This window comes from Crinia signifera, chromosome 1, assembly GCF_055691185.1.
Source record: "Crinia signifera chromosome 1, ASM5569118v1, whole genome shotgun sequence".
Classification (NCBI taxonomy): Eukaryota; Metazoa; Chordata; class Amphibia; order Anura; family Myobatrachidae; genus Crinia; species Crinia signifera.
In genome coordinates this window covers 454,037,280-454,061,521 of record NC_139217.1, presented here as the reverse complement: position 1 = coordinate 454,061,521, position 24,242 = coordinate 454,037,280, and the positions used below count along the sequence as shown (strand labels likewise).

At 46.7% G+C, this 24,242-nt stretch overlaps 1 protein-coding gene across 1 annotated transcript in view; it reads left to right on the top strand.

Annotated features, from left to right (window-relative positions):
- TARS1 (threonyl-tRNA synthetase 1) overlaps positions 1-24,242 on the top strand; it is a 50,254-nt gene that overhangs the window by 17,698 nt on the left and 8,314 nt on the right. Inside the window, exons 7-14 of the mRNA XM_083155015.1 lie at positions 5,639-5,703; positions 6,067-6,145; positions 8,674-8,820; positions 9,090-9,188; positions 11,450-11,616; positions 13,020-13,182; positions 17,362-17,499; positions 20,663-20,740. Of these exons, the coding sequence (XP_083011141.1) occupies positions 5,639-5,703; positions 6,067-6,145; positions 8,674-8,820; positions 9,090-9,188; positions 11,450-11,616; positions 13,020-13,182; positions 17,362-17,499; positions 20,663-20,740 (936 nt within the window). The remainder of the gene's footprint in view (positions 1-5,638; positions 5,704-6,066; positions 6,146-8,673; positions 8,821-9,089; positions 9,189-11,449; positions 11,617-13,019; positions 13,183-17,361; positions 17,500-20,662; positions 20,741-24,242) is intronic.

The window sequence follows — 24,242 nt, the reverse complement described above, 5'->3', positions numbered from 1 at the left end:
CCCCTTATTGCTTCAGCCTGGGTTTCTAAGGCCATGATAGAGTGGGCTGGTGAATTATGCACCATGCTGCAGGCTGACCCGGGTGCATTACTGCTTGCAGAAAAGATTAAGGCAGCAGCAGAATATGCAGTTGAAGCAGAGGAGGAAGCTATTAAAATGGCAACCAGAGTGTCCACAGTCTCCATTAATGCCAGGAGAGTGCTTTGGCTTAAAGCCTGGGAAGCAGACAATGAGTCCAAGAAGGCTCTGGAAACATTAGCCTTCAAAGGAAAGGTACTCTTTGGTACCGAATTAGAGGAGATTATAAAACAGGCCACAGGCGGCAAAAGTACATTCCTGCCGGCCTCCTCAGCAAAGCAGACGTCCAGATTTTCTGCTTTTAAGCCGTCCTTTCGGCCCTCCCCTAGAGGTGGTGCGTCCTTTCGAGGACAGTCTTTCAGGGGAAGGTTTCAGCCCTCTAGAGGCAAGACACAAAAGTCAAAATTTGGCTCTTTTCACAAGAAGCCTGCCAATAAAGGAGAGGATAAACCCTCTGCATGACTGTCAGGGGCTTTGCCCGACAGTGACAAAAGTGGGCGGGCGTCTCACACTCTTCAGGGACGCTTGGGCTTCTCTAGACCAGGATGCCTGGGTGCTAGACATCATAACACAGGGTTACAAAATCCCTTTCAGAGGGCCACCTCCGAAGAGGTTCATTCCCACTTCCTTACCAAAGGAGGCACGGCTGCGTACAGCTCTTGTGAGAGCAGCGCACTCCCTTTTGGAAAAAGGGGTGGTGACACTAGTCCCCAAGACAGAGTGGAAGAAAGGCTTTTACTCCACGCTGTTCCTGGTGCCCAAACCAGACGGGTCTTTCAGACCAATACTAAATTTGAAGTCTCTAAATGTTCATTTATGGGTAGACCATTTCAAAATGGAGTCTCTACGGTCAGTACTCCTGAGTCTGGACCAGGGAGAATTTTTGGCGTCCATGGATGTCCAGGACGCATATTTGCACGTTCCTATACACCCGGAGCATCAGACCTTGTTGAGGTTTGCCATAGGAGACCTGCATTTACAATTCCGGGCGTTACCCTTTGGGCTAGCAACCGCGCCAAGGGTATTCACAAAGATAATGTCAGTAATGGCGGCGGTGCTGAGGCTCAGGGGAATCACAGTAATACCCTATTTGGACGATCTCCTGTTCAAAGCAGAGTCAGCAGCCATGCTGCAGAGTCACTTGGCAAAGGCCATCAGTTTTTTGCAGGCTCACGGCTGGATTTTAAATTTGCAAAAATCTCAGTTGGTACCGTCACAAAGGCTCCAATTCTTGGGAGTCATACTGGACACCCATCTTCATCGGGTATTCCTCCCGGAGGTAAAGGCCAGGGATCTGGTCACCCTAGTCCAGGAGATTCTCAGGGCTCAGAGCATTTCAGTATGGAGGTGCCTCAAGCTCCTGGGGAAGATGGTGGCGTCATTCGAGACGCTTCAATTTGCCAGGTTCCACTCTCGGAGGTTCCAATGGAACATTTTGTCAGCTTGGTCAGGAAACACTTTGACCATGAAATCCGAGATGATAGTGCTGTCTTCGGACACCCGAGAATCCTTGAAATGGTGGACAGAAGTAGATTCCCTTCAATGGGGTCGGTCATTACAGACCTGGGACTGGTTGATAGTAACTACCGACGCCAGTCTCAGGGGCTGGGGGGCAATAGTCCTGGATCTCAGGCTTCAGGGCCTGTGGACGGCAGAAGAATCAGCGTTACCAATCAACATCTTGGAGCTGAGAGCTGTCTGGAAAGTCATTTCCTTGGCGGGAGACAGGTTACAGAACCTCCCTTTGAGGATTCAGACCGACAATGCCACAGCTGTGGCGTATCTGAATCACCAGGGAGGTACACGCAGCAGATTGGCCATGTGGGAGGTATCCAGAATCTTCCTATGGGCGGAACAGAATGTTCCGGCTGTATCGGCTATATTCATCCCAGGAATAGAGAATATAGAAGCCGACTTCCTGAGCAGGGAGGAGCTCAAGGAAGGGGAATGGAGCTTACACCCTCAGGTGTTTCACCAAATCACTTCGATGTGGGGAACTCCGGATGTGGACCTGATGGCATCCAGGATCAACCGTCAAGTGCCCAGGTTCTATGCCAGAACAAGGGATCCACTAGCGGAGGCAGTGGATGCCATGACTATTCACTGGCAGGGAGATCTCCTTTATGCATTCCCACCAGTACCAATGTTACCGAGACTTCTGAAGAAAATACAGGGACAGAAGGTTCCAGTGATCTTAGTGGCCCCGGATTGGCCAAGGAGATCCTGGTACTCGAGGCTTCAGAGGTTGTCTGTGGACTCATGGCGTCTACCTCTGAGACCAGACCTTCTAAGACAAGGCCCATTCAATCACCTGGATTCAGATCGATTGATTTTGACGGCCTGGCTATTGAAACCACCATTTTGAAAAGAAAAGGGTTTTCTGAGGCAGTAGTACAGACTATGATAAAAGCCAGAAAAGCTGTATCTTCGGCAAATTATTATAGAGTCTGGAAGACTTACATTCGATGGTGTGAGAGAAGAAAGGCTCATACATCTCATTTTAAGCTATCAAGAATGATGGAATTCTTACAAGATGGTTTTTCATCGGGCCTAAGCCTTCAGTCACTGAAGGTGCAGATTTCGGCCTTGTCCATCTATTTCCAGAAAAAGATAGCCATTTTGCCGGAAATTCAAACCTTTTTACAAGGAGTATCCAGGTTGAAACCTCCATACAAGCAACCAGTAGCACCTTGGGATCTATCACTGGTTTTGGAATGCCTTCAAAAGGCACCTTTTGAACCTTTAAGGTCGGCTGACTTTAAGTTTCTCACGTGGAAGCTAGTGTTTTTGTTAGCAGTAGCATCTGCTAAAAGAGTTTCAGAATTGGGAGCTTTGTCATGTAAATCTCCCTTCTTAATTTTTCATGATGACAGGGCTGTTTTAAGAACAGTGCCTCAGTTTTTACCGAAGGTGGTATCTACCTTCCATTTAAATCAGGAGATAGTTCTACCTGTGTTTCAACCCCCAGAGGGTTCTAAGAAAAGGGACAAGTTGAGAACTTTGGATGTTGTGCGTGCCTTACGCATATATGTGGACAGAGTGAAGAGTGTCAGGAAGACTGACACATTGTTGGTATTGTATGACATACACAAAATTGGTTGGCCTGCATCTAAGCAGACTATTGCTAGGTGGTTGCGGTCTATGATAGCCTTTGCATACACCAAAGTGGGTAGGCCAGTACCGGCCAAAATAAATGCGCATACCACCAGGTCAGTTGCCACCTCTTGGGCGGTTCGACATGGGGCCACAGCTGAGCAGGTTTGCAGAGCTGCCACTTGGTCATCTGTTCACACATTTGCCAAATTCTATAGATTCCATGAGTTCACGTCGGAGGACGCATCATTCGGGCGAGCAGTGCTGAGAGCTGCAGACCTGAGCGTACCCTCCCAAAGGACCGGCTCTGGAACGTCCCAGTGTTGAGCTGTGTCACCAGGACCATTGAAAGAGAAAAAGGGATTTTTGTAAGAACTTACCGTTCGAATCCCTTTCTCTGATATGGTCCTGGTGACACAGCGATCCCTCCCTTACGCTCAGTAAGTATGCCAGAAGTTTCATGATGTTCATGTTAAAATGGTTAAAAGTTAACAGTTTTCTGTTATAAAATGTGCATATAATATGTGCAGGCGTTTGTACTGAGTTAATGTATTCCAGTGGCTTTGAAAGATGAACTGAAGAGTCCAGGGATGCAGTAGGGGAGGAGCCTACCCTCTAAAACTTTAGGATAGGTGCCTGGCTCCTTCGGACCCTCCTACATCCCAGTGTTGAGCTGTGTCACCAGGACCATATCAGAGAAAGGGATTCGAACGGTAAGTTCTTACAAAAATCCCTTTTTCATTCCCCTGCTATCCACGTCGGCGTGGAGTTGAGAATATAAAGTGTGGCGAGCCCGAAGCGTGGCGAGCGGATACCTGTGAAGTTATACGCGTCCCCTCACGGGGCTCGCCACGCTTCGGGCTCGCTGCGCTCGCCACACTTTATATTCTCAACTCCACGCCGACGTGGATAGTAGGGGAATGAAAAGGTCGGAGGACGCGCACCGCCGCCCCTCGTGGGCTCGCTGCGCTCGCCACGACTCGGGTTGGCGTCAATAGTGGTGTGGGGTTTACGGTGTAAAATTGGGGGTCTAGGGAATATTTTACATTGAATCCAATGTAAAATCTGGTCCCAGGGACCCTATTCACATTTGATTCAATTAAAAAATCGGGTCGGTCGCATCGCATGCGACCAAATCGCATGCGATGCGACCGCGATTTTTCCGACACGACCACCCCGATGGAAATCGGTGTGGCCGTGCTAGGAAACAAGTACCAAAAAAAAAATATATAGAATAAAGAATAAAAATAGCATGCCCCTTCACATGCTAAAATTCCTTATTTTTCATTTTAAAAGATCACAGTTCAGTTCACCATAAAAAGATGGCTACACGGTGAAAATCATTCAGAAAGCAATTCGCCATCTGATCATTGAATACACTCACAGCGAATTACATTGAAAAACCACAGCGAATTACGGCGACTACCAGACCGCAAATTGTCCGTCATTCACTGTTCGCCGTCGGTGAATATTGCACATTTTTCCAGTAAAAAGATTCACCTTACAGCACGAAAATAGCACACATTCGCCGTAGCACAGGGCGAATCAGCCTCATTGAATACCGCCCATAGTATCATTGACCAATTTTTCTACATGTTTCTTTATCTTTATAGTGTCACAAATATTTATTGTAGATTTTTCTACTGAACTCTATTCTGACTAATAAGTTTATACAATTAACTTACCCAAGCAAGGGGACATAAATTCATACCCTGAAAGGTGTTAGTTTAAGAAGTGTAAATATTATTATGTTTTGTGTGTCCTTATGTATGTGTGTGTGTGTAATGTATAGTTATTTTATAATGAATTAATAAAAGCTCAGTTTTTTTTTTTTTTTTTTTTTTTTTTATAAAAAAATCCACAGGGGAATTCTCGCTACTACACCCCAACAAAAAGTCTTTTTATTTCTTTCTTTCTTCCACGTATTGTAGTTTGTCTTGCTGTATGTGCATTTATTGTATATACCATCCTAAAATCTTAATTGCTCTGTGTAATCCCTGCTCGATAAACTGGTCCTGTAATGGCAGAGTAGTCCTGCCCGGTACAGATCCTCGCAGGGCTGGGCACACGCACAATGTGTGCATCCTTGCACACATTACACATCCTTCGTATAATCTCGTTTCACTAGCTTAAATTGAATTTCTTTTGGATTGTACATAAATTGTCTGTGGGAGGTAGTTAATGCCATTGCTTAAAAATATCCAATAGTATAGAAACAAATTACATTGATATCAAAATGTTCCAGATCTTTAAGTCAAATTGTGGGGTGGAGCCTGTGCCATAATCTAGTCAGGGTGGTAATGGAGCTTTAAATTGCAAAGTTTTAGGATTTATTAAGTACTGTAATTCTAATTCCCACTTTTTTTTTCTTTTCAGATCAATTTAGATATATTTTGCTAGTATGCTTGCTTTTTATTTTATCCTTTTTCCTCAACCAGTTAAAGTTTTTTATTTTTTCCCCCATTAGTATAACAAGTTCAAATGCAGAATCTTAAATGAAAAAGTCGACACTCCAACCACTACAGTATACAGGTAAGCCATGTATCACATAGCAGGGATGGGGATTCTTTGGCACGTCTGCTGTTGTTGAACTACACATACCAGCATGCCTTACTACAGATTTGCTATTTGGCAATGCCGAAACTGTTCCACGGCACGCTGGGATGTGGAGATGAACAACTCTCGGCACTCCAACCCTGTTCTTGACCAGGGTCGGAGTGCCGGGATGTTAGACCCGTGTTGACCCTTTCACACCACATAGAAAATTCCGGGATTGAAAAGCTTTAACCCGGGGAAACGACCGGTAACTCAAAAATGCCGGGTAATTGCTGGGTGGCCGGTTAGTTGTAGGACAATGAGATCTTGTTTTAATTCTAATCTTATTTTCTCTTTTAGATGTGGCCCCTTAATTGATCTGTGCAGAGGACCCCACGTGAGACACACTGGAAAGATTAAAGCCTTCAAGATTCACAAGGTGTGTGTGTGTGTGTGTGTTATGTATTATCCACATTGGACCTAGATCCCATCTATAGGATTGAGACAGATTTTCCATATTTGTTAAAAAAACGAAAAAACAAAAACGTTTAAACGCTTGGCCATCAAGGTCAACCAACAGTTTTCCAGGTCTCCTCACAGAATCACAAGTGAAGTAATTAGCGCCACCTGTGGAACTTTTTTTAAAAAATGTGTCAATGGGTAATTAGTACACCTGTACTCCTGTTGGGTCAGTTATAAAACATGAGGATCGAGTTTGGGAACCACTGCTTTAAAATATAGCAGAAAAGACTTGTACAGGTCTCCAGAGCCAAGCTACTGTACAAACTCTCCGTATGTACTGTGCGATGGCTGGGAACAGTGCCAGTGTTATGCCAATTTGTATAACAATCTACCATCCGGGGATTCATCTCTATGCTATGTACACAAGACTTTACCGGGAAGAATAATACTCGCTTTACGCCTCGTTTGTCTTGTTGTTTGCATAGATAAATTGACTATAAGTAAATATTGTTGATAGTTTTAACCGTTAACAACCATTTTTTTTTGTACATCGATAGAAAAAGCCTTCATATAATTGTGTTATCATTTGGTGGAACACAGCCATGGTGCAAAAATAGGAAGACACAAAGACGTTTTTGCCTTGAGACCCGACTCGACCAATGTTATTGCTTTGTAACCTAAAAACACCAAGAGTGACGCCATCCCTGTGCATACGGTCCTGCTGTCTTCTGTTCTACCCCTTCCATAGATACATGCCAGCTTATTAACCTGCCAGATGTCTTTGTGTTGGCCAGATCTGTTTGATCCGATTGGGTGATTATTACTATGGGCACTCATACAGAATTTACTTTCCCTCATCGGATAGCTCAAGCTGTTATTAAACTGACTGATGTTCAGCCAGTTAGGTTTAAACAACAGAATTGGCCTTCTAGGGCTCAGTATCCACTGGCACCTCCTAGATTATCTAAATACCAGCAGAAGCTGCCAGTGATGAGCATTGTACTGTAACGTTTGGGGATGTTTTGCGTCACTGAGTTCTTATTTGAAATGCTAAGGGATAAGTCAGAGTTGTAATTACTATTGAGTTCATTAATCTGTATCTATATATTTTTTTATTATTCTTTTTATTCCTGCAAGTTTGATTGATTATTGATTTTGTTATTGTGAATGCAGACAACATTGCGTAGTGTATCTAGTTATTTATAGATCTGACTGCTGATTATTATACTGGTCTACTGGTTATTATACTGATGATTATACTGCGGCTAGTTCTTTTAGATCTATCTACACTGATTATTATAATACTGTGTGACTAGTTATTATACATCTGACTGTGCTGGTTAATATACCGGTGTCTTGTGTGCTGATTATTATACTGTGTGACAAGTTGTTTGACATCTGTCTACGCTAATTATTATTAGTGTTCATTCTAGCACTCGCCATCTTTGAAAACCCATGCAGTTCCTCTTCCCTGCCTGGGGTGTCGCTGTCTGCTGTAGTGCTTCTAGCACAGTGTGGTCTGTATATCCGTGCTGATATGCAAACCAAACCTGTGCTAGAAACACCACACAGACAGCGACACCCCAAGCAGGGAAGAGGAACTGCATGGGTTTTCAAAGATAGCGGGTGCTAGAATGAACACTAATTATAAAGGTGTCCTGTGTTCTGATTATTATACTGTGTGACTAGTTGTTATACATCTGACCCCTATGATTATTATACTGGTGTCCTGTGCTTTGGTTATTGTACATCTGACCCCTATGATTATTATACTGGTGTTCTAATTATTATACAGTGTGACTAGTTTGTTATGTATCTGACTCTTATGATTATTATACCGGTGTCCTGTGCGCTGATTATTATACATCTGACCCCTATGATTATTATACTGGTGTCCTGTGCGCTGGTTATTATACTGTGTGACTAGTTGTTATACATCTGACCCCAATGATTATTATACTGGTGTCCTGTGCTTTGGTTATTGTACATCTGACCCCTATGATTATTATACTGGTGTTCTAATTTTTATACAGTGTGACTAGTTTGTTATGTATCTGACTCTTATGATTATTATACCGGTGTCCTGTGCGCTGATTATTATACTGTGTGACTAGTTGTTATTCATCTGACCCCTATGATTATTATACCGGTGTCCTGTGCGCTGATTATTATACATCTGAACCCTATGATTATTAAACTGGTGTCCTGTGCGCTGGTTATTATACTGTATGACTAGTTGTTATACATCTGACCCCTATGATTATTATACTGGTGTCCTGTGCGCTGATTACTATACTGTGTGACTAGTTGTTATACATCTGACCCCTATGATTATTATACTGGTGTCCTGTGCACTGATTATTATACATCTGACCCCTATGATTATTATACCGGTGTCCTGTGCGCTGATTATTATACATCTGACTCCTATGATTATTATACTGGTGTCCTGTGCGCTGATTATTATACATCTGACTCCTGTGATTATTATACTGGTGTCTACAGAACTCCTCCACTTACTGGGAAGGGAAGGCCGATATGGAAACCCTGCAGAGGATCTACGGAATTTCTTTTCCCGATTCAAAAATGCTGAAAGAGTGGGAGAAATTCCAGGAGGAGGCCAAGAATCGGGATCACAGGAAGATTGGGAAAGTAAGCTCGGAACACAATCCCTATTATCCAGCATCTCTGATTATACGTTAACGTGTATGTGGTTGCTAGAACAAAGTATGAGGAATGTGCACATTTCGTAGGTTTGCGGGTCAACCAGAATGAGGGCCTCTGTCCCATCTGCAAAGTCTGCCTGGGGTTGCATCCTATTCTTTATCATGTAAACGTCGATATTCCTGGTTTCCAAGTGTCATTATTGTAAGAAACATAATTGATTCAAATCACTAATATTCCGCTTTGTCTGTATTCAGGAGCAGGAGCTGTTCTTCTTTCATGAGCTGAGCCCTGGGAGCTGCTTCTTCCTTCCCAAAGGATCATTCATCTATAACCAGCTAATTAATTTTATCAGGGTAAGTACCGTGAATGCCCCTGTGTCGCCGAAACACTGCGGAAGCGGACAATTTTGTGGGCCGGATTAATGTTGTGAGATTGCAGCCTGTCGGAAACTAGTAACCTCACTGAGACACAGCAGAAGTGGATCGGGAGCCAGTGATGCCACTAGGGAGGCGGAGTCAGTGATCTCACTGTGGGATCGGATCCTGATGAATTGATAGGCTGCAGTTTCAGAATCATATAATAAGCTCTATGTAGTGATTTCCTTTGAAGAAAATCTCTCATTATCCCACAGTGACTTATTTGTGTCCTGTGTGGTAACGCTCTTGTAAACAAGGACATTGCCAGACAGTGTTACTCATTTCACAATCCCTTCTTTACAGACGCAATAAATCTGTCTTTTGGAATTGAGAGTTTATTTGACCAGTTTTGTGATTGTTTGTCTCTCCGAAGAACATAGTTTCCCTAATTCTAGGCAGATGACTAGAACGCAGCATAACTAGATTAATTTGTACGTGATTTTAAAAAGGACAGATTGTATATACAGTTGTGATAAAGTTAATGCTTCATTTCAGAGCCAAAGTAAATTCAGGGAATACTTGTACAAAGATATTGACTTTTCTGTAAAATTATTGTTTCTTATATTTTAAAAAGAAAAAAAAAAAAAAATGGGCCCAATTAATTATGGGAATATCGGGGCAATTCCCCGTCCTTGTAATGCCTTGGTTGAGGCATTGGGGAAATATAATGGACGGTGTAATGGTTAGCATTACTACCTCACAGTGCTGAGGTCATGGGTTCCATTCCCGCCATGGCCCTAACTGTGCAGAGTTTGTATATTCTCCCCATGCTTGCGTGGGTTTACTCCGGGTATTCCACTTTCCTCCCACAATCCAAAAATATACCGGTAGGCTAATTGGCTCCCAACAAAATGAACCCTAGATTGTCTGTGTGTGCGTGTATATGTGGTAGGGAATATAGATGTTAAGATCCACTGGGGCAGGGACTGATGTGACTGTTCAAATATTCTCTGTACAGCGCTGCAGAATAAGTGTGCGCTATAGAACTAACTGGTGATTAAATAAAATGTTGGGTACTCTTTACCTAGAAGGGCGCCCACGATTTTATTCTTGGGCATCGCAAGGTAAAAAATCGCGTCGGTCGCGTCGCATGCGACCAAAAAATCGAATGTGATGCGGCCGACTCGATCACCGCGATTTCCCATAGGGAACAATGTTAAATGTCCCTATTGACCCGATTTCCTTAGGGAACAATGTTAAATGGCCCACAGATGCCAAATAGGCACCCTGAAGTGTGAAATTGCCCCCCCAATTGTTAACAGCACCCCACGATCAACGTCAACCCGAAGCGTGGCGAGCGCAGCGGTACGCGTCCTACGACCTTTTTATACCCCCACTATCCACGTCGGCGTGGAGTTGAGAATAGAAAGTGTGGCGAGCCACCTAGCCCGAAGCGTGGCGAGCGCAGCGGACACCTGTGAAGGTGTCTGCGTCCCCTCGCGGGGCTCGCTGTGCTCTCAACTCTATTCTCAACTCCATGCCGATGTGGATAGTGGGGGTATGAAAAGGTCGTAGGACGCGTACCGCCACGCTTCGGGTTGACGTTGATCGTGGGGTAGCGTTAACAATTGGGGGGGCCGTTTCACACTTCAGGGTGCCTATTTGGCCTCTGTGGGCCATTTAACATTGTTCCCTATGGAAAATCGGGTCAATTGGGACATTTAACATTGTTCCCTATGGGAAATCGCGGTAATCGCGTCGGTCGCATCGCATGCGATTTTTTGGTACATGCGATGGGCGCCCTTCTAGGTAAAGAGTACCAAATGTTGTAAATCCTCGATTCACCAATTTCTGGCCAAAGGGATCTTCGAGTATTTTTAATATTCTCCAGGCTTAATAGCATCAAATATCTCCACTGTACAGAGGTAAAGGACTTGTATCTGATTATTGGTCGTATGTTAAATTAAAGGTGTTGAACCTGATAACCAATCAGCTGGGTCTATCTCCAGGTGGGATTAAGCTGTACAACTGCTGGGTTACAAGTTACTCTGTTAGCACGGTGTGCCTTACACCTCGGCAATGCCGTGATTCCCTAGTGCTTGGTAGGCTGCGGTCTAGTTACTGAGCCCACCCATGGTTTTTGAGTGATGAGTAACCCCTAATAGTGAGCACAACACCTCTGTATATTGCAGAACAATATAAAGCGAAAGTCCTTACAACTAGTTCCACTTTTATTTTTTTAATTTTTTCCTTTTTAGCAAGAGTACCGGAAGCGTGGGTTCCAGGAGGTGGTCACCCCCAACGTCTACAACAGCAAGCTGTGGCAGACGTCTGGCCACTGGCAGCACTACAGCGAGAACATGTTCTCTTTCGAAGTGGAGAAGGAGATCTTTGCACTGAAACCTATGAACTGCCCGGGACACTGGTAATGAGATACAAGCGGTGATTAATGCACATACACATGCCTAGTGTTCTTTCTAGGAACTAAGTACGGCAGGGCGCTGCTGCTTGGGGGCAGAATAAGGGGGGCGGACCGGGCGCGCTGACGTCATCATTGTGGGCGGTCCCGGGCCACCAATGTCACTAAAGGGGGCGTGCCCGGGCCGCAATGTCACTAAAGGGGGCGGGCCCGGGCTGCCACCGTCGTGCAAGGGGGGCGGGCCTGGCCCCGCCGAACTCCCTGAGCTGCCAGGGTAGCTCCAGGCATCGCAATCTACGGCGGTGGCTTCCCCGGGCACACCAGCAGGACAAGCAGCAGGCTCTTTTAGCGGGGAGCTGCTGGAGGGGCAGGGCACATTTTGCCCTTTAAAAATCGGGCAGGGAGCACCGCCCCGCTAAAACAGCCTAACGGAAACACTACATGCCAGGCATGATCTTTGGGGTTCCCGCCTGGTGGAATCCAACTCAAAATTACATACAGTATTGTGAGGTTTTTGTTCAAAAACATCTCTGCTTATTTTTTTTTCTTTTGTATTGAAATAAAATAAGTAGTTTAACTAATTGCAGGCATTGTGTTTTCACGTTTCCACCCATGGTTGTTTTATGGCCAGTTTGCCAGGGTTCCACACCCTGAAGTACAGTTACCCAGGTTTTAAGTGTAAAAGGGGTGTATTTCCCTCGTGGACACGCATTAGCGACGGTGTAAAAGGGGTTAACCCGATGTCCCTTTACACGGGACGTCTACCCAGGTCCTGACCAGGGTAGAAAACGGGGAGGACCCGGGTGAGGGGCAGTGTAAACTGGTATGTCAAGTCATCTAACTCTGCTCCCGTTTATGGCAATGGGGGAAGCCATTGTACTGCACTGTGCAGACAGCAGTGGAAGAAGGGAGGAGGTGAATGGATGTCTGTGTGCGACATCCATTCACCTTGCAGATGGGGGCTGGGAGCAGCCCAGCAGCTTACCTTGGTGCTGGGCTTGCCACCAGCGCGACAATCAGCGGTCTCGGCAGGGTGATTGGCTGTCCCGGGGAGGTGATCAGCGGTCCTGGTGCTTGGAGATGATATCAGCAGGTTGGCACCGCAGTGCAAACGGCGCAAATCCCGGATCCGACGTGGCTTGAAACAGTTTACCAAATACCGGGTCGGATCCGGGATTTAGGTGTAAAAGGGGTATTAGATGGGTGAATGATTTGAGGTAGATAATTGGTCAGTACAAAAACCACTGTAAACAATGAGCTGGACACTAGACCCCTGCAGGTTACAGCAGTCCGTTTCCATTGCTACGAAAGCAAACCACAAAACTGGTCTTACGTTTAATGCTTCTGTGAACTAGCGACGCCTCACTGAGAATAAATGCAGACCACTGATCTATAACTCATGATTGCAGTTTGATGTTTGACCACCGCCCGCGTTCATGGAGGGAGCTGCCTCTGCGCATGGCTGACTTCGGAGTCCTCCACCGCAACGAGCTGTCTGGGGCACTTACAGGGCTGACGAGAGTCAGGAGGTTCCAGCAGGACGATGCCCATATATTCTGCACCATGGACCAGGTATATACAGAGATTCTTATCATATACTTTCGGGTTTGTGCAGTGTAATTCATGCTAAATATCTAAATCAAAGTTTTGTTTAATGCGGCGTACTCACAGGGGGAGATTCCGAATCTGACCAGATTGCTTAGAAATGAAGAGCGGATTGCTCCGTGTGCACTTCCAGGCAATGTGGTTAGCGCTCGGCTCACTTCCCTGGTGCATCGCGTGTGTGCTGCTTATCTACATCACTTAGCTTCAGTCACCCCCTGTGTATGCTGCACATGATCAACCTCTCTGCCTCTGGACTAAAAGCCCCCATACACTATGCCATTTGGGCCCGATTTCACCAAGTTCAGGTGGATCGGGCCGTGAAATCAGGCTTCCAATGCGCGGTCCCATAGGGATCGGAGTCGGGAGGTCAGACCGACTGCACATAAGATTTTCTTAATCTTATGTGCAGCCGGAGCAGAGTGGGGGACGCAGTGAAGCGGGGGACACTGCAAGTCATCCAGAGAGGCGGGCAGCGGGGTTGTGGACACAGAGGCAGCAGGCAAGGGACGCCGGTGAACGGGCGATGGGAATAGAGAGCCGGGCAGGAGGAGCAGGGAGCCAAGCTGCATGGGAAAAAAAAATACAAATGAATGGGCAGCCAGCGATTGGCTAAATGAGCTCTCAGCCAATCAGTGGCTCCCCATTCATTTGTTATTTTTATTTATTTTTTCTTGCAGCTTGGCTCCCTGCTCCCCCTCCCCTCTCGGGTTCCTCTCACCGGCGTCCCTTGCCCAACGCTTCTTTTATTCATATTCACAAAGAAAATATATCTTGCATCATCTCAACTGCCATTCACACATCAGGGAGAGTTACAGTGTACAAGTAACATAAATACAACATTGTAAACTCACAACCAAGTAAAAAAAAAATCTCTAAAAATAAAGGTCCTGACACCAGCATATGTGCAAAACAATGAATAGGAAGAAAAGTCTGCTGAACAGGGGGGTGCACTGCCAGGGAAGGGGGTGGGAAACTGGTAGAGTTTGGAGCTTTTGTGTTCTAGCACAAGACAGCAGCAACAAGGAATGACAGCATCGCCAAACCTGAAGGTGCAGGGTGAAGATGCGGCCTCTACTTTAGGCCTACAGGAAGGAGAAAAGTGTTAACATGCTGTTTACCCCCCACCACTCCAATGGTTGACTTCAGCTGTGAGGGTAGATCAAATCTATGGTGTACACTCTCCATTCCGCATAGGGAGCCAACAGCCCTTATATGGCTACATCCTACTATTTATAGTTCTGTAGAACGTTAAGACCCCCAGCCAAATATAAGAGCAGAAGCCCATGGTCAGGCAATAACAGCCCTCACCCACTATGTCCAGAACATTGGCCAATCAGTGTTTAACTGCCTCCAGGTATCCATGGCATTTGACCCCTGTTCCAATAATTCGTGAACGGAGAGGACACATTTTAATGGGGGGGGGGGGAGAAATGCTGTATTGGCCCAAATTGTACACCCCATACTCAATAGGGCTTCTACCCGAGACATCCCACACACTAGCAATTCTGCAGTGTCCAACCCACAGGGCCTGTAATATACAGAATCACAGGGCCAGCTCCACATTCTCCGGGCATCGCAGCGGATCTTCTTGACCACCCGGGCTCCAGTTTTCCGTGCCACCGCCTTGTACACCAATCCATACCTGCCGCGTCCAATCTCCGACAGCAAGCTAGAGCGGAGCCGGAAGCTGCCGCTCTCTCAGCGGCCGCACTCCGGGGCTGCGACGGTACTTTCTCTTGGGACTTTTAGCGGTGTCCATGACTGTTCCGCAGGCCGAAGCCCTCATCCCTCCTCCGCTGCTCTGACTGGTTGTTGGGAACACGATGGAGCAGAACTCCCTGTGAGCGGGGGGGTACGGCTACTGACTGTTGGTGCCGCCTGCACTGCACTGCCCTCCCGTCCGAAATCTGCCTGCACTCGCAGTCCGGCGGGATTTTCATGGCAGCAGTAGTTGTAAAAAGCCGTGCAGCTCAAACAGATGTCCCGTCCCGGCGTTTGATCTCACAAGCCGCCCGGTGCCAATGACGGTACTGTCATTGGCAGCGGCCAATCGGCTCCTAACTGTGAAGTTACAGACTTGGTTTGAAAAATGACAGGTAGGAGCTGATTGGCCGATGATAAAAACCAGACACCTTATCACTTCACCGAGCTTCATAAATCTACCTCTGTATTACACTCCTTGATCACCGGCACTATCCCCTTATGTCTAGTAGCTTTCCCTCATAAACCACGAACTCCAGCACCAACAGTAGCCGTACACCCCGCTCACAGATATCCCCCCATCTCCACGAAATTCCTGACACACTTGGGTGAATCTAAGGGAGAGCTGTAGTGGTAGTGCTGCATCCTAAAGAGGAACACAAGTGTGAAGCGGCCGTGGCCCTGCCAAAGAAAGTAGTATAAAACATCCGTGGATTAAGGAAAATGAACACGTCCCCGGGAGGTCCGGTGAGCTTACCATTTTTTTTTTTCTTTTCAATAAGGAACTGTCTAGAAACTTTTTTTTAATCTTTTTTGTATTTTTATATTTTTTGACGGTTTGCTTTTAATTGGAATAAAAAGACTGCAATATTCTTTTAAGAAAATCGTGGAAAATTGTAAACATCTGGAGTTTTCTCGTGTAAAGGTTCAAAAATTAATCCTATATATATCCCAATATCTTTAAACATCTTTTTAGCGCTGAGTGTGTGGGGACTCCCCCCACCCAATAAAGGGATCCATACCCTCCAGGTTTAACCCAGCCAGGGCTGAAGCCTGGGGCTGTCCCCAGCAACCCTAGGTTGTGGGTGGCGGGTTGATTTTGTTAAGTGTAAAAAAAAATTAGACTTAAACAACATTGAGTTGTGCTGGTGAACTACAAGTCCCAGAAAGCCTTCCTCATACGCTGGTACATGGAGAACCACAAGTCCCAGCATGCGGGGCAATCCAGGGCCCACTGAGATTTGCAGTTCACCGATATGACCAATAAATGAACACACACACAGAAAACTATATCTTTATTACCATACATACATACTCTCCTCCCCCGGCTCCAACACCTTCCACTTTATTTGTCTCCATACACTATAATTTATTAACCGTTTCTTATATAGCGCATACATATTCCGCAGCGCTTTACAGAGTATAGTTGCCCAATCACATCAGTCCCTGCCCCAGCGGAGCTTACAATCTATATTCCCTACCACATGTACACGCACACAGACATTCTAGGGGTCATTTGTTGGGAGCCAATTAGCCTACCAGTATATTTTTGGCTTGTGGGAGGAAACCGGAGTACTTGGAGTAAACCCACGCAAGTACGGGGAGAATATACAAACTCCGCACAGTTACGGCCATGGTGGGAATGGAACCCATGACCTCAGTGCTGTGAGGCAGTAATGCTAACCATTACACCATCCGTTCTCCTACGGGAGAAGTCTCATCCAATTCCCTTTGACCCGCCCGGGCAGGCCCGGCGACAGTGGGGGTCAAAGTGGACAGCTGACCCGGGTCCCAGAGCTATCCTCCACCCCCCACCCCCCCCCCTTCCCAGCCATCCGAGCGAAGGCCGCAGGGTGAGGGAGTGGGTTAGTGTGATAGAACACAAGCCATGAGCGAGGGAGTGCGTCAGTATGCTAAAGCGCAGACCGCAGGGTGAGGGAGGTCATCAGTGTGATCGAGCACACCACTCCAGTAATGGGCATGCGCTTCCAGTTTATGTCCCAGCAAATGGGGGTAATAGTGTTTGAGGGGGCTATGAGAGATATCCATGTATGGGGCCCCAAAATCAATCAGGCTGCGGTTAAGAGGGGAACAACTAGTGGTCTCCCAGCGGGAGGCAGCACATGTCTTGTATGTGCGCCAATATCCAACAATCACCTAGTAAAGATCAGAACCAACCATTTCATAATAATCAGCATCACAATTATTATTTATTAATTGTAACATTAATCACAGTTGATTTCTGTTCCATTTCCAGCTAAAAACGTATCATCGCATTCATTATCCTGTAATGTAAATTAATCTGTGATGTTGGGGGAAATGATTGAGATTAATTCTGCAGATTTTGTGTTTTTTCTTTAACAAGACGTTAGCGGTCTTCAGGAGAAAAGCCCCTGATAACTGGGGAGAGAGGTCTGACCAGGACCTGTGCTTGTATCATTGCAGATAGAAGAAGAGATAATGAACTGCCTTGATTTCCTGCGTTCCGTCTATAACGTCTTTGGTTTTACCTTCAAACTAAACCTCTCCACGCGGCCGGAGAAGTTCCTCGGGGATGTGGAAGTTTGGAATCAGGCGGAGAAGGTAAGAGGAGGCCACAACTGATGATGATTGTAAACCCTCTGTTCCCTGTGGCTATGAGCCACGTGTCACTGGTTATAAACTGACGTTCAGAATCCATTTGCTGTGAAGAGTCGTTCTTACACCAGTTGCATTCATATTGGGGCTGTCCAACTGCTAGGAAACTACGTATCCCAGCATGCCCTGCATGCAAGTTGCAGAACCTGTATCTCTGGCGAAGAGGAGGCAATATTAGTAGTAATATTTGTAGTAATAGTATTATTAATATTGTAATTGTATTAATAATGGGTTTATTCACCATGAAGAGATTCACACCATAAGGCTGGGATACGGTCACTAGGTTGAGGAACGTTTAGTTGAAGAGCTTTACGTCGACATGGGTTAGGCAGACATTTAAAAGGTCGACATGATTTTTTTAATTTTTTTTGAGCCGACATGCCGACAGGCGGCATTATTTGCCCTAACACCCACTAGGACGTTGTGGGAGAAAACAAAATAGTGTGCCGAGCGTAGCGGTGCTACGTTTCAGTGTCCATGTAGACCAGGGGTGGCCAACCGGTCATAGGTAAAGAGCCGAAAAATATTGGTAGTCAAGCTAAAGAGCCGACATCATGCGCGCGCCGAAGACGCATGCTCCAAAAAAAGGGGGGTAGTCTATTTTGACCCCTTGGGTGGGTGTGATACAAATATGCCTCCAATAGTGCAGTGCCAGATATACATATGCCCCCAAAAGTGCCAGATACACATATGCCCCCCCACACTGTGCCAGGTATGCCCCTACGGTGCCAGAAAGCTGGTATGCCCCCACAGTGCCACAAACTGCTATGCCCCCACAGTGCCACAAACTGCTATGCCCCCACAGTGCAAATTTCCCAGCAGCAGCAGTCACCGTTGTTGCTGCTGCTGCCGGGCGGGGAGAGGACAGTCTGGTGTCCCCCTGCAGTCCTCCTATCATGTCACTGATGGGAGGAGAGCACAGCACATTGCGCGTCTCCTTCCCCCTCACTTCCCTGTGACTGGGCCGTCCACCAATCAAAGCTCGCTGGCCGGCTCCTGATTGGCTGCTGGCCCGCGAGCTCTAATTGGCAGACGGCCCAGTCACAAGGATGCACTGTAAGGGGTAGAAGAGATGCGCGATGCGCACTCTCTTCCCCTCAGAAGGAGAAGGGATTCAGGGAACCGGCAGCAGGGGGGACTGGGACGGGCGGCGGGCAGCAATGGGAGCAGGAGCTGCACTTTACAAGGGGGAGAGCCGCATGAGGCTCAAGAGCCATGGGTTGGCCACCACTGATGTAGGCTGTGTCGACATTTGGGGGAAAACCCCATGTCGACCGATTTGCTGTCGATCTTCCCCATGTCGGCCTAATGCTTGCGTCGACCTAATGACCCTGTCGACCTTCCTGCATGTCTACCTAGTTCATGTCTATCCAGTGATCCATTCCCATTATTATACTTAGAACACAGGTGCTAAGTGTTTGGGACCTCCTGCAGAAATTCTCTTTACGGCATTTCTCCTCTGCCCCAGTTCTGATCGCTTCCTGTTTTATTTTCAAAAGCAGATGAGTTCTGTCCCCGGGAGTGTATGATAATGAGCATCAGCTTTCCTTGGCTGCCTTTATCCAGCATCTCCTCTTTGTCCAGGACTACGTTAATCCTTACATTGAACGCGTTAATCCTGCGTTCATCCCGGTTTGATTATCCGTCTGTAATGAGAGATCTGTGCGATTGGTGTAAGCAGACAGGAGATAAGGAACTGATGTGTAATGGAGGGTAATTACCATCCTCTGCTGTTTAGTCATTGCTATTAAAAATCTAATAATCAGAGTGTGTGTCCCAGATATGCACAGAGCATGGCGCATAGAACCCGGTGGCCGTCCACCTTCTTGGGACCGGAAGCGATAATCGGAGAGAGTGCGTTTATGAAAATACCTGTATATAGCTAATCCCATATCTGAGCACAGCGTAACATCTGACATACAATATATACTTTTGTGATTAAGGGGGTTATTTTTGTTCACTCTTTCTGACAAAATCCTTCTTAGTTGGACAAAACCATGTGCACTGCAGGTGGGGCAGATGTAACATGTGCAGAGAGAATTAGATTTGGGTGAGTTATTTTGTTTCTGTGCAGGGAAAATACTGACTGCTTTATTTTTACACTGCAATATAGATCTCACTTTGAAGTAAAACCCCACCCAAATCTAATTCTCTCTGCACAAGTAACATCTGCCCCACCTGCAGTGCACATGGTTTTGTCCATCTAAGAAGGATTTTGTCAGAAAGAGTGAACCAAAATAACCCCCTATATGCACAGGACAATTTATAAATGCTATTGAGACTCCTTGAAGAACATATATCAGACCTGATCACAAAGCTGCTTTTATTTTTTTTAGCAAATGGACAAACCATTCTGCACTGCAGGTGGGGCAGATGTAACATGTTCATAGAGAGTTCTGTTTGGGTGGGTTTATATTGTTTCTGTGCAGGGTAAATACTGACTGCTTTATTTTAACACTTTAATTTAGATTTCAGTTTGAACACACCTCACCCAAATCTAACTTTCTCTGCACCTGTTACATCTGCCCCACCTGCAGTGCAGCATGGTTTTGCCCATTCGCTAAAAAAAATTGGTTCTGAATTAAGCATAGTTCAAAAGCGTTTGGTGAATCAGGACAATTGAATGAGATACCAAGGAGGTGATTCAACTAAACATGATGGCCGCAATGTGTCATTCTGCAACAACACATTGCCAGCAGCAGCTGGTACACAATAGAGCTAGAGCTATTGCAGGAAGGGTGAGTATGGGATCCTGACCATTCCGCAGAGTCGAATTGCCCCATTTTTCATCCATATGGGATGCTGGGACCTCTTTGGGCAAAGAGGGCACAAGTTCTGAAGCAGGGCACAAATACAGTACAGACTTGTTGTCCTCTGCCTCTTTCCCCTTGGGGCTGCAACTTTGGTGTAGGTTTTTGTGAGCAGTGGAAGGCAACCTAATAAACTCTGCGGGCCATCCCGGGCCAGCTCTCTAAAGTTTGAAAGGGTCATAAAATTCTCTAAAATTACGTAATTAAATCTGAAAATCAACCAGTTGGAATAAGTCAGTGTTTTTTACTTTGCATTTTATTTATCTAATGTTGGAATTACTTGACCTTTGTGTTTACAGCAACTTGAAAACAGTCTGAATGAATTTGGAGAGAAATGGGTGCTAAATCCAGGAGACGGAGCTTTCTATGGACCAAAGGTTTGTTTACTTAAAAAAATTAAAAAAAACAAGGGGGGGTAATGACCTAGGGTTAGTTGCATGTGAGTAGGAGGGGGGCAGCAGCTGGGTCTCCACCGGTCCAACCTGCCAGGGTCCTGTCACCTGTACAATACAGTTGATGGGCACTGGGCCTGGCACATGCTCAGTATCGACGGAGGTACTGCATATGCGCAAATGCCTGGCTTATATGGGCTGCAGTCATTAGAAGCCTGCTAGGGCTGCATGGCAAGGCAGGGAGTGGCTTCCTACAGGATGCCACTCCCTGCCCAGACTGATATTACTTAAAGTAAAGGTCCTAATAAATCTCTGGAGCAGGGTTGCCGACTTTATTATTCTCCACTCCGGGAGAAGCCCGGAGAGGAGAGTTTCAGTAGCCGCTCAGGGGGCGGGGCTTGAGCGTGACATCACTAAGCCCCGCCCCCATGATGGTAAACCAGTGCATTCATGGATCTCCGTGGAGGGGGCGGGGCTAAAATGACGCGATTGTGTCATTTTAGCTCCGCCCCCTCCTCTGAGACCCGAGGATTGTGCCATTTTAATGCCGCGATCCGGGGGACAGCGGGGGTCCCCCCTGAATCCGGGAGGGGTGCCCACCCTTCTGGGGTACCGGGAGGGGGACCCGATTTTTGGGAGACTCCCGGAAATTCCGGGAGGGTCGGCAACCCTGCTCTGGAGCCAGGCTGCCAATGTGCCTAAAACAAAATCCGTTCTTAGCTTCTTAAAATTATCTTTTGGCTCCTAGATTTGAGAGAGATGTTTTCCGGTTCTCCAGTCCTTGCGCATGGCCAGCATACAAGTGTGTATGTGTATATTACACGCATCATCTGGCTGCCGAGGTCCTTTCCCATCAGAACAATTAACTTTCTGTAATACTTGCATCAGATAACATAGACCAGAGTTTCCCAAATTCCGCTATTACAGTCCAGGTTTTATGGATATCAATGCTTCATTCCAGATAAATTGATTGATATCCTTTAAAACCTGAACAGCAGTGATAGAATTTGGGAAACTCTTCCATAGACATCTAGTTTGATAGACTATAGTGTAATTCCTTGATGAACCAGAAGAGGTCACACTACGTCTGCTACATAAATACGGAACTGGCAAACCTTCCGCGTACTGTAGGAAGTAAGATATGTTTCTGGCAGAGAATTCCGGCCTGATGTCACGGGAACTTTGCTCCCAACACAGACGTACAATTCAATATAAACCTCTTTAAGGGAAGCTCAGGCTAGGGTTTCCCTTACACGACAGAGGGGTTTCATGTAAGGTGACCAGTCCCTGTTTTTCAGTGCTGTGACCATGCCTAATTCAGACCTGATTTTAGGGCACATCTTGGGCCCAATTCAGAATTCGTACAAGTCCGAATTCAGGCCAGTCTCTGATGGTGGGGGTGTGTGCGTGCACATAGTCACTCATGACTATGCACACACCTAGAGCGAACGCCTTTGGCGAGTTTTTCACTCGCCCGGGGGTGCTCACAAATTGCGAGACAGGTAGGGGGAGGTCGCTGGGGTCTGCACAGCATATCGGTGGGCGCATCCATAGAAAAGCTGGGCGGGCACCTTTGAACGCAGATGTGCCCCCCGCCTGCTCGAGTCGGGTGGATGACAAATGGGCAAAACCATGCTGCACTGCAGGTGGGGCAGATGTAACATGTGCAGAGAGAGTTAGATTTGGGTGGGTTAAGTTGTTTCTGTGCAGGGTAAATACTGGCGCTTTATTCTCGCACTGCAATTTAGATTTCAGACCCCGACCAAATCTACTGTAACTCTCTGCACATGTTTATTCTGCCACACCTGCAGTGCACATGGTTTTGTCCATTTCCAAAATGGCGCTAATGAGCGCTCCCGCACTGAGAGCAAAGCTGATTTCTGTATCCGTATTGCTGCCCTGATCTCACCAGCAGGCTCCAGCATTTCTCCACACACGAATGACCACGTGGGATCATTTGTGTCCATCTGCATCTTGATACTCATTGACTCAAAGAAAATGAATTGCCCTCGGAGACTTGCACGGCTAATCCTATTGCGAAGATTAAAAGACTGTGCCTTGAATAGAGAACTTACCGGGCATGACACCAGGCACACATATTGCTGAGATCCGTGGCGGAACTTATGGGTTGTAGACCCAGGTGTAAAAATATGAACTGGGGGGCCCCTTCACCCCAACCCAAGTTCACAAAATGCAAAACAATGGGTGACAGGGAGAGGTAGGAGGAAGCGGAGTGTGGCAGGGAAAATCAGTGTGTGACAGCAAGAGGGAGACAGGGGCAGTGGTGGGCCCCTTCAGTGCTCATGAGGCACCCCGGTATACTGCATCTGCTGCACCAATGGTAGTTATACCTCTGGCGGAGATCATAGATAACAAATTTTCTCCAATGTTCCCAAGCAATACTGGCTCCAGAGGTACGGGTGCAGCACAGCACAGTCCAAACTTCAGAAAGGGGAATCGCACCAACTGCCACCAAACATCAGCTGGGGGACTCGCTGGCAGTTGGTGTTGCGCACCCCCCCTGGAGCCGCCACTGCTCCCGTATACAGTACCTCCCTATTCTTTCTTGTTACTGACCTTTCAGTGCACACAACTATGAAGCATGGCATAATCATCAACACTTGGGGCCATATGTACTAAGCTTGAAAAGTGATCAAATGGAGAGTGATTAACCACCAACCAATCAGCTCCTAACTACCATATCACAAGCTGGTTTTGAAAAATACCAGCTAGGAGCTGATTGGTTGGCGGTTTATCACTTATCAAGCTTAGTACATCTTGCCCTTGGAGAGAGAGAGAAAGTGGGGTACTTGTTTCCTAGCACGGCCACAATCGCATTGATCTTGTGCCCTTAATAGTGGTATGCGATGGCCCCCGACGCGATGGACCCGATTTCCCATTGAAATGCATTGAAAAGTTAAAAAATCGTGTCGGTCGCGTCGCATGCGGCTAAATAAGCATTAAATGGTCCCGACGCGATGCCCCCGATTTCCCATAGGGAACATTGTTAAATGGCTCAATTTACCCAAATCAACAGGGAACAATGTTAAATGGTCCAGAAACCCCCAAAAACACCCCTGAACAGTGAAATGGCCCCCCAAAATTAGTTAACGCCACCCCACGATCAACGTGAACCAGAACCGTGGCGAGCGGCGGCGGTACGCGTCCTCCGACCTTTTCATACCCCCACTATCCACGTCGGCGTGGAGTTGAGAATAGAATAGTGTGGCGAGCCACCGAGCCCGAAGCGTGGCGAGCGGACACGGATACCTTCACAGGTAAACGCGTCCCCTCACGGGCTTCACAGGTGTCCGCGTCGCCACGGACACCTGTGAAGCCCGCGAGGGGACGCGTATAACTGTGAAGGTATCCGCGTCCCCTCGCGGGGCGCGCTGCGCTCGCCACGCTTCAGGCTCGGTGGCTCGCTGCGCTCGCCACACTATTCTATTCTCAACTCCACGCCGACGTGGATAGTGGGGGTAGGAAA